Source organism: Mytilus galloprovincialis, chromosome 13 (genome assembly GCF_965363235.1).
Source record: "Mytilus galloprovincialis chromosome 13, xbMytGall1.hap1.1, whole genome shotgun sequence".
NCBI lineage: Eukaryota > Metazoa > Mollusca > Bivalvia > Mytilida > Mytilidae > Mytilus > Mytilus galloprovincialis.
Genome location: NC_134850.1, coordinates 64676671 through 64695548, shown reverse-complemented (window position 1 = coordinate 64695548; position 18878 = coordinate 64676671). Strand labels below are relative to the sequence as shown.

The window sequence follows — 18878 nt, the reverse complement described above, 5'->3', positions numbered from 1 at the left end:
GGCTACGCTTATATGGCAATTTTAACAATACCGCAAAAATGAAGACATTACATGACAGAAAAACAGTACAAATCAACGCATGAACAGACCAGACATACAGAAACATCTTAACTAAATAAATGAATGTTGGATGTATAAATACCGAGACACGTCTAATAGCAATGCGAATTCACTCTCTGTAAAACAGTCATATTCGGGAATAGGTCACGTTTGGTACCAGACGACGTAGATGTTAACAGCGAGTATTCTTGAGTTTTTTGTCATTTGTGGGTTTGTCTCTATCTGGACAATTGAGCTCATTCAAACTAAATTTACAGTTTGCTAAAAATGTTATGCTGTTACAAATCAGAATAGGACAAGACTAAGCACTCACAAACATATCTAAATCCAATAAACAATGTATTTTGTATGTGCCTGCCCAACCTTAGGAGCCTGGAATTCTGTGGTAGTTGTTGGTTGTGACTAATTTTGTTGAGTAATGTTGGTATCCCCTTTCCCTTCTGAATCTTTTACAATTTTGTCATGCCAGGACCTTCAATAGCTCACAATACAGTATAGTCTTTAACTCTTTGTTGAAAGCCGTATGACGACCTATTGTGGTTTAGAATTTCGTCCAATGATCTATGATGGATATTTTACCATAAACAATAATAACACATCCTTTTATTTTTATATTATAGTAGAATCACATTAACTTACAGAGTTAGTCTGATACATACAAAAATAGAAGGTTTTCAATGTGGAGGCTGAAACAATTTTGCCACAATGTTCTGTTATCAATCGACCTTCATTGTCAACTTCTAGATTTTAGGCAAGATATAATGACACTTAACTGCATCCTTTATTTCAAGTTAAATCGAATAGATGCGCTCAACAAAGTACCTCAACTTTAAAAATACAAGTGTTCCATGGCCATGTTAAAGAATTGCAATGTTATGCATTGTTCGCTCCATCTGAATATGCCTCATATAAATACAGAAAAAAGTCGACAAGAAGAGGAGCAATTTAAACATTTTAATAAAATAATTCCCATACAAAGCAACTGGATTTGATTAAAATAAAGGAACCATTATTTAATTTCATCGTTATCATATCAATAAGATTACATATCAATTGAAAGTAAATCGAAAATAAATATTTTGTGACACTGCCGAGCATAGTAAAATGCTGTTCTTTGTTGACTATCTTTGATGTTCATATCACATTCACTTTGTAATAATGCATATATAATTTCATTATGACCATATTGTATGGCTGTCATTAATGGCGTCTGACCAGAATTTGATTGGGTATTTACGTCTGGTTTGTCCTCCAGATTTAAGAGCTTTTGAACTGTTTTTACGTGGTTGTATTGGCATGCTACGTGAAGAGGACTCCTTTCTTGCTTATCTTTTAAACTGGTGCTGCTTTCCGCTTCAACCAACATTAGCACTATTTCAGAATAGCCTTTATAACACGCGATAAACAAGGGCGTTTGCCCGGAACTATTCGGAATATCGGGAGTGTTTGTTTTCTCAAGTAGTAGCTTTACCAAATTCTGTTTTCCTTGTTCACATGCAATGAAAAGCGGAGTTTTTAGTTCTTCGTTTTTTAAGTTTATATCACATCTTGAGCATTGCAACAGTAGGTCTACTATATCCTCGTAATTTTCTAAGATAGCGATGTGTAAGGCAGGTCCTCGGTAATAATCGCTTACATTGACATCGTGGTTTGACTGTAGAAATATTTGAACAACTTCCTTGTTTTCTTTTTCGACTGCTCGATGCAGTGCTGTCCTCTTAAACTCATCTCGGATATAAGCATTACTATTATACTCTAGTAAAATCTTAACTAAGTTTGCATAACCAAAATATGAGGCAGTATGTAACGGAGATTGAAATTCGTCGTTACAAAGATTTGGGTTACAATTTCTTTCAAGGAGTTCTTTAACAATGTCTTCCTGTCCCTTTTTCACTGCGAAGTGCAAAGCTGTTTGTCGATGTGAGTCATAAGCGTCAATGTCAGAAATATATGTAAGCAATAGTTTTAGTATGTCTGTGAAACCATACATGGCAGCAACATGTAGAACATTTCGTTGATTAACATCACAGAGATTAAAGTCTGCATCATGATCCAACAAAAGCTTTACAATTTCGATCTGATTTCCTCTAACTGCGCAAAATAATGCTGAACGATTTTCTTTATCACATAGATTGATATTACAATTGTTTTTTAACAGCAGTTTAACAACAGAAATGTTACCTTTAAAACTAGCAATTATAAGAGGTGTATAACCCGAGTCGTTAAGGCTTATATTTATATCCCGCTCAACGTGGTGTTCAATAAGTAAATTGCAAATATCTATATGGTTGTTTTGACAAGCTATGTAAAAGGAATTACCTCCCTTTTCGTCCACCTTAGTTACTTCGCAGCTTTGTTGGAGTAATAATTTCACTATTTCGGTAAAACCCTTAAAGCAAGCTACCCAAAGCGGTAGAGTACCTGATTTGGTGCCTTGGTTTATTTCACATTTAAATGCTTTATTACTGATACATTTGTCATCTAAAAGTAATTGAACAATGTCTGTATGCCCTTTCTCACATGCATACAGTAAGGCAGATTTCTGTTGACTGTCTAGGAGATTTACATTGATATTATTTTCTAACAAAATTCTCACAATATTTTTATGATTTTTAAAGACTGCATAGTGTAAAGCTGACCTCATTCCTTTATCCTGTAAATTAACATCACAATTATGTTGAAGTAACAAATTGACCAATTGTAAATCCCCTTTAAAACTTGATACAATTAATGGAGTGTGTCCAAAATTATAAGGCCGGATGTTAACATCTGGTTTCGCAGTTTGTCTTAACAACAGTTTACAAATATCAATATGGTTGTTTTGACATGAAAAGTAAAATGGACTTCCACCTATATCATCCAACTGATTAATGTTACAGTTATATTGTAAAAGCAGTTCTACAATTTCTAAATGACCTTTAAGACTTGCAATGAAGACTGGTGTTTGTCCTCGCGTATTCGCAAGATTAACATCCGCTCCTGCCAGCACCAAACATTGTACAATTGATGTGAATCCATTCCTGCTTGCAACATAAAGTGCTGTATTTCCCTCCGACAAACCTTCTTTAATCTGATGGTTAACGTTAGTTTTATACTTTAAAAGTACATCAACAATTGTGCCATGACCCATTTCACAAGCAATTATCAACGGAAAAGCATCCCCATTGAAACTTGTATTCGATCTAGCTCCATTTTCCAAAAGAAGTTCAACAATATTTAAATAGCCTAGTGCACATGCTTGAAACAATGGACAATTTTGTTGATTTTCAAACTCATTGATGATAGCTCCATTACTTATTAAAAGTTTTGCAATATCATATTGGTTTTGAGATACCGAAAGTACCAATGGTGAATTACCAAACATATCAGAAGTATTGATGTCAAAGTACTTTATAAACAGTTCTGTTAGAAAAAGGTGTCCCAGAGCACAGCAAACCATGAGAGGGGCATTGTTTACTTTCAAATATTCGAAAAATACATTTAAACCTTTCCTTTTATAATACTCAGTTAGGTCCTCATTATCAGTAGAATCAGTATTTTCGTCAATCACCTTTTCACAATCTTGGACTTCAGTATAATCTTCAATACTATTATATATATTATGATCGGATTGAATCGATTGTATCTTACGTTGACCTAATGTTATAAAGCTCATCAAAGTTTCATCTAATGCGTTATCAAAGGTCATAGCATATGTATCACTCATTTCATCTTTCTTAGAGGCGACATTGTCAAGCTTTGTATTGTGAGTTTGGTTGACTATAAGAAAGTTTGCAACTGTTCTTATATCAAACCAAGAACAGAGATAAAGTGGCCACCGATTTGATGTTAATAGTTTAACTGTATTCGTATGTTTAGAAATATAGGAGAGAAATTTTTCTTGAAATGATTCATATTTGATTTGGTATATGCTAAACAAATTAAAAAACTTTCTTTGTAAAATATCTGAATGAAGGTTTTTGAAGTACAAGTCCTCATTGTTTACTGGTAGTAGAATGGTAAATTTGTTATGTTCTTCGTTTATTGATTCAAATTGAATACGTTTGCGAACAAAGTTTCTATTCCCATAATTCAAAATGCTAGAAATTATTTGTCTGCCGAAGTACAATGAAATGATATCGAATATTCTGTCATGACGAGTAACAATTTCTTTCGCACTTTCTTTGATGAATGTACCTTCAAGGGACTGCAGACAAGACAAGATATGACTCCTTGTAAACTTATAGGAAATATTGCAATCTTCAAACAAACTGTCAAACATATCATTCGTGTCACTTGAAGGTGTATCGTAAAACATTGTTTTGTTAATTTTGTTGTTTAAAACAACCAACAAAGCCAGCCCAACAGTACAACCTCCATTGAAATTCTGCATTTGATTCAATTCTCTCTCGAACACTTCATATGGGCACAGGAAAAATTCGTTTACATTTTTATGTTTGGAGTTAGAATAGATTGAACACAGAAGCGGAAACATTTCTGCTTTGTGCAAAATTTCATCAGAAATTTCTCTTAAAACTGCCTTTCCAAGATATGATTCTGCAATCGAACGTTTTTCTTCAGTTGTTATTGCGAATTTCTCACTTGATAAATTGCATTCTGTTGTTGTAAAGTACTCTTTAAATCTTTCAAAAGATTTACTTTTCCATATTTGTAATCTGCATGTTGCAATTATTTTAAGACTTTGCGATTTAAGTAACCCATTAATTTTCCTTTCAAGCCTAATCCACATGTTTAGTTCATTTTGGTCCGGCACAAAATTTCCACAGAGATCATCCACTAGGACTATTTGATTGTTACCTTTCCTGATGGACTTGATAATATCAGTTGGTTGCAAACATGGTATGACAATAACATCGTCTGTGTCTTTCAAAAGTATACACAAATGTTGAGCTATTGCAGATTTTCCGATACCCTGACTTCCAGTTAAAATAATAAAACTTTTTTTCTTAATGGTATCCAGAATGTCTGTAACGGCTGTTGTGGTTACGAACTTTTCGTTTTCTTTTCTCCACTCTTCGAGTTCTTCTTGATGATCGTCTGAATGTATGAAAACAATTCGTTATCATGTTTATTTATTTTTTTTTTGGTCTTCTTAATTTTTTTATCTTGGGCATCACTGATGAGACATGATTTTTCAAACTGCACATCTGTTGCATAAAAATTGGTATCATTAAAGTTTTTTTATGTTTATCCTGTTGGTTACTAGACTTAACTTGATTAAAAGAAAATAATATTTTGTTTTTTTTTTTAATTTTGAGATACATGCTTTAGATAAATGCACAAGTATAAACTATTCAGATTGTGTGTGTTCGAAGACAAAAACAATCAAAACCAAGGAGTAAACAAGGACTCATAAAACCAAAAAAGACATTTTCATCAACAATTACAAATTATAAAAACAACACGAACTCCACTAAAAACCGGGAGTGAAATCAGGTGCTCAGCAGAATCATGTTATACATGAACGTTTGTCTTTGTTTCTTAAGAGAAAAGAGATACATTATTTAAATCGTAAAGATTATTATGTGATATTGTACGTATGGTAACAAATATCTAGTTGGCGCACACATATGTAAACTTTTTACCAAACATCTTTTCTACACATCATTATTCTACCTCTTGTATATTCAGAAATCTTTAGTTCAAGTTTCTTTAGTTTTTCTTCAACTTCTTCTAGTCTTTCTTCTTTGCAAATATGTTCTAAATATACATCTCTGTAGGACCAATCCAGTTCTCCTACAAGAAGTGAGTCACATTCATCTTTTAATAGTTTTCCACCCAGTCTTGTAACAGCCTGTAAGATCAGATAAAAAAAATATAGCATACTAGTATGTGTTACATAAATAATTAAAATCATCTACTCCGGAATGTACCCCACTCTTTCATTCGATCTAATTGATGAACATTTCAATGTCTCAGTTTTCCAACTAACTAATGAATATTATTTTGAGTGATATATCCCATTGTTGCTCTTCAACTTAGTACTTTATTTGGCCTTTTTAAATTTTTTGGATTCGAGCGTCACTGATGAGTCTTTTGAAGACGAAACGCGCGTCTGTCGTATATACAAAATTTAGTCCTGGTATCTATGATGAGTTTATTTACTGACATCATTAAGTTATTATAATCTCTGATACTAACCCATGCATATAATGCACTTCTGAATCGGATGACGAATGTAGAACATAGTAGAAAATGACAATGACATGCCTATACCTATTCTGTTTTAAGTTCATGCAAACAGACTGTTTGCACCACAGGGTTTATTATTTCTTGACAAATGAGACGTAAAATAATCAAAATACCAAACTTGGAAAGTTCGAAACTTAGTCCTATATCAAACGAATGTCATTTGTTATATTCCTGACTTGGTACTTGCCTTTTCTTATGTAGAAAATAAAAATCCGTGTTATCTGATAAATAACAAAAAAGAGACTAAACCTTTCAAAAGATTTTTTTTCGGTGATAAAAATATTTAAAATCAATAAAGTTGAAATTAGATAGTTAAAATATTAAACAACACAGACTGTTGACCTACCTCTGATACATCATTCCATATATTTGTAAAAGTTTTATCGTCAATTGTGCCTTCCGTAGCATGTGCAAAATCATTTCTGTAATATTTGATTCTAGATAGGTCGGCTTCTTCGCTAATATCAAAACTGCTTGGAAGAACATCTAGTATTTTAAGTTTTGCTATATTTCGCAATAGGCATATCATCAATGTTATATCCATATCTTCTGACTTTACCATGCCTGTAAGTGTATATACATATAAGGAAGAATACCTAAATTACAAAAAAGTCAAATAGCCTTGTATTACTAGTATAAGTTTCCCGGTGTAAGTTGGCATTGGAAATACGATTTAAACACAAAAACCACAACGTTTGACAAAATATTCACATCGTCGGTCGGTCATTATCCATTGATATCAGGTATGTAGATTGGTATGATAGACTCGTCATCAATGACACTCGACATAAAACAACTGAGCAACCAAGTTAGATACAGAGTTAAAGAGCAATTAAAAGCTCCCAAAATTAAGTTATGCAAACAATGGTTAAGAAATCTTTACCTAGAGTAATAAAGTATAGTTTCAAATTATTCAGCAACAAAAAGGTAGTTCTAAGCATCGTTATAGTTTCCATACTTATTTTAGTATAGAGAGCCATATTGAAAGATTGGTATAACAAGATGCGGCTATAAAACACCCCGGACTCGAAATTTAGTAATAAATATACTTTGCAATTGAGTAATTTAGGTTTTTCTGCTTCAAAGGAAATTCATAAAGATGTTCATTTCACCTTGTATATGTAAGCATTCATATTTTTAGCTTCTGAAACTTTTGCCGCACACCACACAGGAATTAACAAAGGAACAATATAATGCGCAATGAAATCGTTATAATAATGTATGTAAAAATATTATTGTTTTCATCAAGTATCTCCTATCAACAATTACAAACTTGACACAATATCAAGGATGACGTATAATGAAAATAAATACCGCCTTACCAGAACTCGAAAACAATACGTTCATCTGTGACTGACTAAGAATTCTTTTGTAAAGAAGTTTGTCAATTTTGCTCTTCTCTCGATTCAAAACAATGTGTAATCCACCAGGGTTGAAGTGATGATTGAATCGAGTCCGAACAGCTCTAGGAGAAATTCGAATAATAAGATGAGCAAGTCGAAGAAAGTTTGTCTCGTCTTTTGAAAGTGATGTCATAGATGTATTTCCTGAATATGTCATGTTTATCTGCAATATAAAAAGAAATGTATATCTTTAGTTAGAATTAATAATCGATGTTCCTTTTAATTTATATAGAACAAATATAAACTTCTAACAATATGAATAATATATAACTCGTTGATTATATTGTTCTTATTGTGGTAAATATGTTTGTACAATGACCGACAAAGACGCATATGACTTCAGTCTTTTATGTTTTCCAATTTATGAAGACAAAAAGCAAGGAAAATGCATACTCAAGTTCACCCTTTTGTATAATAAGCTTAAAGAACTTAATCTTCAATATAGAAAAAAAACAGAACTTCTTGCAATATCGACTGCTGTATTTTATTAAAAACAAACAGGCATTACAGCACACGCCAGTAATATGCAATTCATTGATTTTCATTAGATGCTGACTTGTTATATTAATTGGTTTTCTTTTATTTAGATCATTGGGGTTTCACGCTTGAAAAATTTTACGTTTTTGCATGCAGGACCTACTATAGATATGATAGGGCCATTGAACTTGTTTGAAAATCGTACTGTGACTTACAATTGGTTACAATACCGTTTTTTTTCTCTAGTGAATAGTGTCTCATTGAAATGTATGACAAATCTCAGTATTTGTTTTTATCTTAAACTATTCGTATAAATAAACAATAAGGTATGCCACTTCGATTTCAAAATGCTTATGATATACTGAATTTGATAATTTTTAGTTCCGATTATTAAAATCTATTCAACCTAGTTGTATCTACTAGACATGTAGGTTAGAGTAGCTTGTTTGTGCTCATGTTGAATGCAATTGACGTCCACGTCATTTGAGATCTTGTAGATATTTGCCTCTATTGCAATCATACCACATCATTTTTTTTTATAAAAATAAATTTACTGTTGAAACCTCTCCGACATTTTGATATCTTGAGGATACGGTGAGTAAATATTTGCACACAGTGATTTAGTGTGTATCAGAATGCGTACATCTACGACAACTCTAATATTATAGTTACCATTTTATACTGTTTTTTACTTGTAGCAGCAACAAAACTATTAAAGTGACATCATTTTAATATTTTTGTTTTAAACAAATCATGAAACCTGTCTTCTCATCCCTCATCCGTTATTCCCCAATTCTATCGCATATACTAGTATTTCTTTTTTTTCTGGTGTTTTTCATGAATAACCTATGCACAACTGGGAAAATTTGCACGACTTGTAACTGGCAAAAATCACGGTGACCCATACTTATATATTTTAACAACAACAAAAAAGCAAGACAAAATTTCGATTTTGGCAAAGTATTATAGAATTCTGAAAAAGATAAACCGATACCTTTATATAACGATAAACCCGAATTGCAAACAATGATTTCTAACATAGGGTCGCCATCTTGTTTTCATTGGTAGCAAAAAGTAGTTTGTCAAGTTGGTCTATCTAAAAAATCATATCGACCAATCATATAAACGTATTCCCTTATTTGCAAATCATTTAATAATTATAGATGTGTAAAACCTTATTTGATTCATGGATCTAAAAAGAGAATTATTTAATCAAACTGAATGTGCACCCCTGCTTTAATGTTTCAACAACTGTTGCTAACGGCTTCGGTACTTTCTGTTTGAATATTTATAACGTAGTATTTGTAATGAATATCATACTCTAAGGATAAAAATATAGTTATCTCACCTTTTTATAATTACTCCCCGTCTTATCGAATATATTTTAGTGCACAGTGAATAAACATCGCCACCAAAGGGTTGTTTGTCTGGTTACGCGCTGATTATTTAATATCTTTAAATATATATATATATGTATATATATTATGTGTATTTGATATCATGAAAACGAACTACCCGACACATGATATTACAAAAGATGTGGGCCATCCATGACCAATGGGAACTTTAAATTGTATACCCTTATATTAAACTTACAAATGTAATCACATTTTAGCCAGAAATAACATAAGTCGTAGGTTATTAATTTTCCTACGCGTTGAGAACTTTACTGATAGGTGGAGTTTGACCATTTTGCAAGACAATTTGTTACGTGCGAGCCAGATGAACAAAAACTTGACACTGTTTCTCAAGGGAAAGCTGTTCAATCATGCGTTGAGAAACAGTTGATTATTTTTATGTCTACCTGTGCGAATTTCAAACGCGCAATTTTACACCAGTAATGAAAACCTTCTTTCATTTATGGGTAGACTTTACATAGATAAATTCAGCCGTATAAGAAAAGCAAAATGAGAATGTTAAATTTGATGTATGCCTTTTTGTGCTACTTTGTTACATTTGTTGTTTATGTAGTGATATTAAGATGATAACACAATATTGACTGTTGTACCCCTATTTTTGACACTTTTACTCTTTGAGTATGTTTGTTTTGTTCATGCATCGTTGACAATGTAATGGAATTTGATGCGACTGTCATACAAGTGAGAGGTTTAGCTAGCTATAAAACCAGGTTCAATCCACCATTTTCTACATTAGAAAATGCCTGTACCAAGTCAGGAATATGACAGTTGTTATCCATTCGTTTGATGTGTTTGGACTTTTGATTTTGCCTTTTGATTTTTGATTTTCCTTTTTGAATTTTCCTCGGAGTTCAGTATTTTTGTGTTTTTACTTTTTGGTTTATGAATGAATTGACAATTATTAATTGACCAAGTAAGCTTATAGTATTAAAATCTCTATCAAAACAGGGGAGGGGTTGTAGAAAAAACATGAAATAACAGAAGTTTTAATTCAATTTTAATTATTAAGCCTCTGTATTTTTTGTGTTCTTGTCGTTCATTTTTTCTATTATGTGCTTTGTCTATATGCCGTTTGGTGTTTCTTTGCTACAAATTTGTTTTTATAGTGATTAAGATTATAAACAATGATGACTGCTTTATCCCTATTGTGACATTTTTGCCTATTATGTCTGTCTGTTTAGCTCACAAATAGTTGTCAATGTAACGGAATTTGATGCGACTGTCATACAAGTGAGAAGTTTAGCTGGCTATAAAACAAGGTTTAACCCACCATTTTCGACATACTAAAATGCCTGTACCAAGTCAGGAATGTGACAGTTGTTATCTATTCGTTTGATGTGATTGAGTTTATGATTTTGCCATTTGATTAGGGACTTTCCGTTTTGAATTTCCTCGGAGTTCAGTATTGTTGCGATTTTACTTTTCACTGGGGACTGATTATATGACAATCTAAATGACAATTTCTTTGTCAAATATGCAGATAAGCCACAAATGTACCGATGTGAATGTCAATATGAAAATGACTATATCTGGGTAAATTATAAAGGTGTGGAACAGGTAAGTGCAAACATTGAAACCATATGTCTGTTTCTGTGAGATAATTTGGTAAAGGTTTATAATTTGTGATAACGAAATCCCTGATTGAATAGTTTACCAATTATACATTGCAATCATTCAAATCTACCACGTCACTACACAGACTCTATAAGTTTGATAAACGTGAGTCTCATATCCCTTTTCAATTATAATCAAATACCATTTGTTCAGTAAACTTTATAAAACACAGAAACGGAAAAGAATATCACAGTCCAAAAAAGGTAAATTACGAATAGGGAATTCGAAGTCTATAAATATATATATTTTCTTTAATACTTTTAGTCAGTAATCGTCGTTGCTAGCAAGCCCCTGGAATATATATTGCCAATTAAAAAAATATGGTTAAAGTGCCTAAATTCCAAATATATATTTTTAAATAATATCCTGTAGATTGAAAATTATCTATTGTCATGAATTTTCTCATAATTCCACCATTTACTTCTTTTGCTCATGCTTTTCAGTAAATAACTTATTATAACACGAGTTTGTGTTCTTTTTTTAGTGATTAAGATAATAACCCAATTTTGACTGCTGTATTTTTAACTTTTTTACCAATTATGTCTGTTTGTTGTGTTCACGCATCGTTGTCAATATAATGGAAATTAATGTGACTGACATAAAAGTGAGAGGTTTGGATAGCTATAAAACAAGGTTTAATCCACCATTTTCTACATACGAAAATGCCTGTACAAAGTCAGGAATATGACAGTTGTATCCATTTGTTTGGTGTGTTTGAATTTTTTATTTTGCCATTTGATTATGGACTGTGTAGAATTTTTATCAGATTTCAGTGATTTTAATTTTCACATAGAAAATAAGGAAAAACCGAGTCGATGGTGAGCAAACATTATACTTCTGACTCATTATTTGGCACAACTTTTTGGAATTTTGGGTCCTCAATGCTGTCAACTTTGTACTTGTTTGGCTTTATAACTATTTAAAACTCAGCGTCACTGATGAGTCTTATGAAGACGAAACGCGCGTCTGGGGTATTAAATTATAATCCTGATACCTTTGATAACTATCATTATTCAGTATTAGATTAAAGTTATTGTCATGCTTAATAATTGTACATGTATCTTATTATGGTTTATAGTTGTAGGTTGATGTTATTGTAAGGTCTTATAGTTCTCAGTACCAAAATATGACGAACAGACGAATAATAGTTCAATAATTAATGTAGTATATAGAATACCATAACAGAGATTACAAGCCCAATCGAAATGGTCGGTAAACTTAGTTTATATCATATCATAGTTCTGATTTTGTATTTCAAGCATGCTCATTGGTTGTCGTTTGTTGGTGTGGTTCATAAGTGTTTCTCTTTTTAAAATAAAATTATATATAGATTAGACCGTTGGTTTACCAATTTGAGTGGTTCTACACTTGTCATTTTGGGGCCATTTATAACTTGCTGTTCGATGTGAGTCAAGGCTCCGTGTTGAAGGCCATAACTTTAACTTTAACGGTTTACTTTAGCAAATTGTGACTTGGATGGGAAGTTGTCTTATTGGCACTCATACCACCTATTTTTATTTCTATTAAATCTATAAAAATGCACGAAAGCATCTTACTGACATCTGCAAGTATAAACAGGTATTCATTTGTTTGAAAACGGTTATTTGCTCACAGAAAATGACATTGCCTGCGCCATTTAATACAAATTACTAGTATAGAAAAGCTAAATAATTATAAAACAGTTTGAAAGTTTTTTTAAGTTTTTTTTTATGAGAATACCGGAAAAGCTGTTTCCGTTAATTATCAAACCGGGAACTAGAGTTGATGTAGCTACATGTAAATAAACTCATCATAGATACCCAGACTAAATTTTATATATACGCCAGACGCGCGTTTCGTCTACAAAAGACTCATCAGTGACGCTCGAATCAAAAAAAGTTACAAAAGCCAAATAAAGAACGAAGTTGAAGAGCATTGAGATCCAAAATTCATAAAAGTGTTGCCAAATACAGCTAAGGTAATCTATGCCTGAGGTAGAAAAGCCTTAGTATTTCAAAAAATTCAAAATTTTGTAAACAGTTAATTTATAGATATAACAATATCAATGATAATTCATGTCAGCACAAAAAGTGCTGACTACTGGGCTTGTGATACCCTCGGGGAATCCATACATTTTCTCCTTGTCGAACTGTTTGGATTATGTTAGCAGAAACACAAATATCCTCGTCGTCCGAATAACTGAATTTTTGTTGAAGTGTAGCTTTCCAATAACTTTGTCGTTTGCTCTTATCTGTACTTTGATATGATCACCCTGGACCTAATTGGAAAGTAAACGAGTAAACACCAGACACGGGTGATATAAAAAGAACAGGGTCATTATTGTATCCACCATAATCGTTAACAATGATGTGTTCGAATACTAGAACATTTCCGTTAATATTGATATCCAAATTTAATCCAATTGCATTCAATTGAACTGGCGGCCATGTGTAATCTGTAAAAATAAACAAAAAAATGACTTATAAAATCTCAGCTTTTTAAAATAGAATTATTTAATAAATACGTGATAAGAAAACAGTTTGTTTTTTCAATGTATAAAATGATTTCCGTGATCATTGGTACCTTAGCGAAAAATTAAATATAATAGCTACAATAAATCCACATTTTCATAAGATTTCTGGTTTTTGGTGGAAGTTGAAGCGTAAGTTAATATTTTGGAATTTTATGCGACTGTCATACAAGAGAGGGGTTTAGCTAGCTTTGAAACCAGGTTTAATCTATCATTTTCTACATAAGAAAATACCTGTACCAAGTAAGGAATATGACAGTTGTTATCCGTTCTTTTGATTGGTATGTTTGAGCTTTTGGGTTGCTGAGAGAAAAATCCATCAAGTCGAAATTCGAAACTTAAGCCATAAATGCAATTGCAGAGAAAACTAAACTATATTATTTTCAACCCAATAGATGGGACTGCTCCTAATCCTTAATATGTCTAAAGGCAATTAACAACTGTCCTTTTGTGCAGGCGACGTACGACTTGAGCCGTGCCTGTTGGAATTTTGCCATCTCTGCAAACAATATGACCACTGGAGGAAGAACTGTCTCGCCAGATTCTCTTCATAGTCCAACTATCGTTCATCCCACAGAACAAGCAACAAACAGTAGTTCAACAAATGATATTTTCATGATTTTTTTACACTTAGTTCAAAATCACTAACGTTTTGGTGAATTCTAAGATTTCTTATTTCAAGTACATTATTTTTAATAACTGAATTTCTAGTAAATGATATTTTCATGATTTTTTTTACACTTAGTTCAAAATCAGAAAAGTTTTAGTGAATTCTAAGATTTCTTATTTCAAATATATTATTTTTTAAAAACAGGATACTAGTAATAAAATTAACGGTACCAATTTTCTTGCACCAGATGCGCATTTCGACAATACATGTCTCTTCAGTGATGCTCGTGGCCAAAATATTTAAAAACCAAAGCTTATATAAAAGATGAAGAGCTATCCCAGTAAACAATCCAACGTTGACAGACAACGTAGTAAAATTACGTTGGTACAACGTAATTTTGTGAACTCCAAGGCACGTGCTGACAACCATCCGCACAACGTTGGCACAACGTAATTTGTGACGTAATTTATTACCATCATAAAACGTAGTAACAACGTCACAGCACAACTATAAATGTCCCTTGTCCTCATTTAATTGATAGAATCAATGCAATTCCATTGAAGAAGTATGTAAACAGGGTCTTTATTTTTTCTTTTGACCCGAATTAAGTTGTAAATTTTTCTATGTGGGAAAGATGGACAATTGTTGATATGTACTCTATTTCCAAACTGCCAGCTGTATATGAAATTGTCAAAAAGTTGTTTTTTGCAGGTTTCAGTGTGAAATGTATAAATATCTAGTTTTCCCAAAAATAGTTGCTTAAGGTTTATAAAGTCTTAAGTTTTTAACTTTTGCAATACTGAAGTACAAGAATTACACATTTTCTTTTAACAAATGCAACTTTTCTTTCTTTTAACACATAATACTTTTCAAAAAAAGAAAATTTTGTATGATGGCCAATAAGACAACCCTCTATCCTAAAATCAAATATTGATGATGTTAGCAATTATAGGTACATGTACAGCCTTCAACATGACATCTTGGTACGTGCTTCAAATTCTGAATGTTTAGTGTTTCAGTGGCCTAGAATACAGATTTCACTATGATGGTGGAAATTCTAGAATGAAGGTTTCACTTTGACGACGGAAAACCATTTTTAATGAATTATTCAGAAATACAACAAACTACCACATTTACCTTAATATTTACTGAAAATTCAATCAGCTGGATTCACTACACGATTACAAGCTAGGAAAATCGGCCCAAAATCTGACTGTCTAATTTATAAATATATATATTCTACACAATTCATACACACTTCTAAAAATATCCCAAATGAAGAAAATACCTGAAATTCAATTCAACTAACTATTGCTTTTTTCCATTGAACAACTAGAGATAGTATAAAAAAGAAGATGTGGTATGATTGCCAATGAGACAACTGTCCACAAGAGACCAAAATGATAGACCTATCCAACAGTTAAGACTTATTTTTTCTTACAATGTACATGTAGCTACATGAACCAATAAAAAAAATAATAGTTTGTTTCTGAATTTTTAATTTTTATTCCAAATTTTAGTCTTGTGTTGGTTGTATACATTGTACATGTCATTCCAAATGTTGGTTTTCTGCCCTCTAATCAGCTGGGCAATTTGCACAATTGTTTCTGCATACATGTAGTTGGTATTGGTAATGTTTTCTACTCTAGCTTAGTCAATATAGTACACTGGATATGTAGGATGGCTTGTTTCGAAGCTAAGACATTTTCACATATATGTGGTTAAATTTTCGGAATACGAAGTGCGATTTTTTTTCACACAACAATTTCTTTGAAAATTTAAAACTTTGAATACATTAAAACACTCCATAGTTTTTACATATTTATACTGTGATCCTCTACTTTCCAGATCAACACAAATGGTAAAGCTCAGTCACTTGTTAAAAATGAAACATGTTCAATATCACTACAGAGACAATTTTTGTTTACACACAACTTTTGTGTTCCTCATTTGATGGCGCATTAGTTCCTCATTTGGAGGCGCATTAGGAATATTGACCCAGCTGGTCTTGTGTTGGTTTCAGATCTCTGAAAAAAAAAATCATAAATTATAAAATACAAAAAAATAAATTGATCCCAACTTATGAATTACAGCAGTTCTTAAAAATTATCCTGTGTTTAAACATAATCAATATTTTTTCTATTGCTGGTCCTATAATAAACTGCAGATTCATAATTATGTTATGTTGTTACTGAGATGTTTGTATCTTTGCCAATTATACACATTTTGATGATGTATGTTAGAAATTTAACACAATTTCAACAGTATATAATTATTCATAACTTATGATTAACCTTCGTTCTTATTTAAAAAATAAATTTGTTGTTAAATTGAACATGTGTTAATAAAATTATGTCTGTCCCAGAAAATACTATGTCCGCCCCTAAGGGACAGCCCTAAGCCTTTAAAAAAAAAAAAAAATCCCAGCACCGACAGAATTAAAAATTAATAAGAACAACACTCCCTTTGCATTTTGGTATTTCATACACAACCACCCCCAAATAAAATTTAAGAAAAGAGCTTTCCCTGGGGGAGAGGGGACATAATATTTTCTGGAGCAACCAGTGGTTATTCTACAAATAATAATGAGTCCAAATAATTAATAAAGGAAGTTTGGTTTCACAATATTGTCATTTTTCAATTAATTTAAGATATGCAAAGGATTCTACCTTAATAAATTTAGCATGTACATCGATACAACAAGACCTCATAGCATATGCCAATGAACGCAATCTATAAAATCAACAAATTATAACTTGATATATAAAATTAATATAAGAAGAATGTGTCCATGAGCCACAAATGATCTTATCAAACTTAATTTAAAGGACATATCTAGAGAACAGTAAAGCAGATACTCTCCAAATTCAAACTCTGCGTTTTATGATAAGCGTTGTGTATTGGTTGTATAACATGTGGTTTAGGCAAACGTTAGATAACAAAATCCAATTTTGAGTTCAATGTACATGTATGTACGTACAGTACAAGAGTTAAACTATATCACTCAGTTAAGGAGGACAGAAAAAGAGCTGATCAACTGATGTTTACCTTTTTAAAATCTTGGTCCAAATTTTTGAGCTGGTGCATGCTTAACTGTTACATGGTTACTGCAATGATTTCCTCAACCTCAGACACTTTGGATCTGTGGATTTATATACAAGACTCTGGAAAAAAAATTAAAAATACGTTCAATTATCTTTTATATTCTTCTGTCTGTTTCATATAAAAGAAGATGTGGTATGATTGCCAATGAGACAACTCTTTATAAGAGACCAAAATGACACAGAAATTAACATTTATAGGAAACCGTACGGCCTTCAACAATGAGCAAAGCCCATACCGCATAGCCAGCTATGAAAGGCCCGAAATGACAATGTGAAACAATTCAAACGAGAAAATTCACTGCCTTATTTATATAAAAAAAAATGTTAGTCCAACAAATCTTTAGGAGAACAAAGTGACAAATTTAAATGCATTCCAAAATTCATATGTTTTATGATTGATTACAACATTGTTTCTGATCACATATTTAGTGATTGTACATGTAGCTCGTCATTGATAAACATGTAGATTTCATACTATAAATTGTACAGCAAAAAAGATGTCCCTATGTACTGTTTTTAACACCTGTAAACTGGGTTTTACCCTGAAAACAAGAAATTTTTACCCAACTTTCAAGGCTAGATCCTAGTCTAAATCATTATGACATTTTCAAGACTTGGAAGGCTGTTTTTTTATTTTATTCTGAGACGCCTTCCTACAACCACCTAATCCTATTACGACAACTGTGATGGCTATCTTAATTTTTTTCTGTGACGCCTATATTTTACAACATCTTTATTGGCACAATTGTCTATTTCCATGTCAGACCCAGTGATACAATGATTGATCGTTTGTTGCTCAACATCCAGTGGCAAATATTTCATGCATGTTAGCGACGACCCCCAGTGATATATGCAGCAGTATCATTAATAGGCCGAGTTTGTAATATGCCAAGTTTGAAATGTGCGGAGTTTGTAATTGACCCAGATATCTAAAGTGCTGAGATGTTTAGCTTCACATTTTCTGATATTGATAACATGGATAAGACTTTTATGCTTCAATGATTATCAAAAATTACAGAGCAAAAGACAATTGTAGCCTTAATATATAGGGATAGTAGCTCTTGTCACAGATAGAAAACAAGTACTTGTGGCTGTGCACCCCTCCCCCTTTTTTTTTACTTTCTACAGTTATTACTTATTTTTAATTGCATATATTTTCAGAAACAACACAAGTTAATCAAGCACTTTGATAAATGGATTCAAATAACACACATTATGGCTAAAATATCTTGTATCAGTGCAATATATAATGACAGTATAAGAAAAAGTATCATATTTCAACACGGTCACGTATAACATACTTGAAAGAGGCGCCCAACACGGTAACAGCTGTTTTATTTTCATCAATCAAACTTGTTTATATCATGGAGAACCTATTTGGTGTAATGTGCAATCATTATTTTACCTTTTTCTTTGTTCTGGAATCTGGATCAAGCTAAATTTCCACTGCAAATTCCTCACTGTTTTCAAAAATCAAGCGGCAAAAGTGCG

At 32.1% G+C, this 18878-nt stretch overlaps 2 protein-coding genes and 1 long non-coding RNA gene across 3 annotated transcripts; all 3 read right to left on the bottom strand.

Moving 5' to 3' along the window:
* Positions 1–1006: 1006 nt before the first annotated feature.
* Positions 1007–5074, bottom strand: LOC143057068 (uncharacterized). The gene has a single exon (XM_076230300.1). It carries the CDS (start codon positions 4787–4789, stop codon positions 1103–1105), a length of 3687 nt encoding a protein of 1228 aa, XP_076086415.1. The 5' UTR covers positions 4790–5074; the 3' UTR covers positions 1007–1102.
* A 567-nt stretch (positions 5075–5641) lies between these two features.
* On the bottom strand, positions 5642–7814 carry LOC143056175 (uncharacterized). Its single transcript, XM_076229257.1, has 3 exons — positions 7575–7814; positions 6599–6816; positions 5642–5854 (listed from the first exon to the last, which is right to left on the bottom strand). Exons 1-3 carry the CDS (start codon positions 7810–7812, stop codon positions 5642–5644), a joined length of 669 nt encoding a protein of 222 aa, XP_076085372.1. The 5' UTR covers positions 7813–7814.
* Positions 7815–15765: 7951 nt separating this feature from the next.
* Positions 15766–18878, bottom strand: LOC143056835 (uncharacterized). Its single transcript, XR_012972531.1, has 3 exons — positions 18793–18878; positions 17332–17447; positions 15766–16310 (listed from the first exon to the last, which is right to left on the bottom strand). It is a non-coding gene; the product is annotated as an uncharacterized LOC143056835 (long non-coding RNA).

What these genes read in the sequence shown, in the direction of transcription:
- LOC143057068 (XM_076230300.1), bottom strand. Translation starts at nt 4,789, where the DNA reads ATGTGGATTAGGCTTGAAAGGAAAATTAATGGGTTACTTAAATCGCAA.
- LOC143056175 (XM_076229257.1), bottom strand. Translation starts at nt 7,812, where the DNA reads ATGACATATTCAGGAAATACATCTATGACATCACTTTCAAAAGACGAG. An exon ending in CGTATTGTTTTCGAGTTCTG is followed by an intron (nt 6,817 to 7,574) that starts GTAAGGCGGTAT and finishes ATACACTTACAG; the next exon opens with GCATGGTAAAGTCAGAAGAT. An exon ending in TATGGAATGATGTATCAGAG is followed by an intron (nt 5,855 to 6,598) that starts GTAGGTCAACAG and finishes CTGATCTTACAG; the next exon opens with GCTGTTACAAGACTGGGTGG.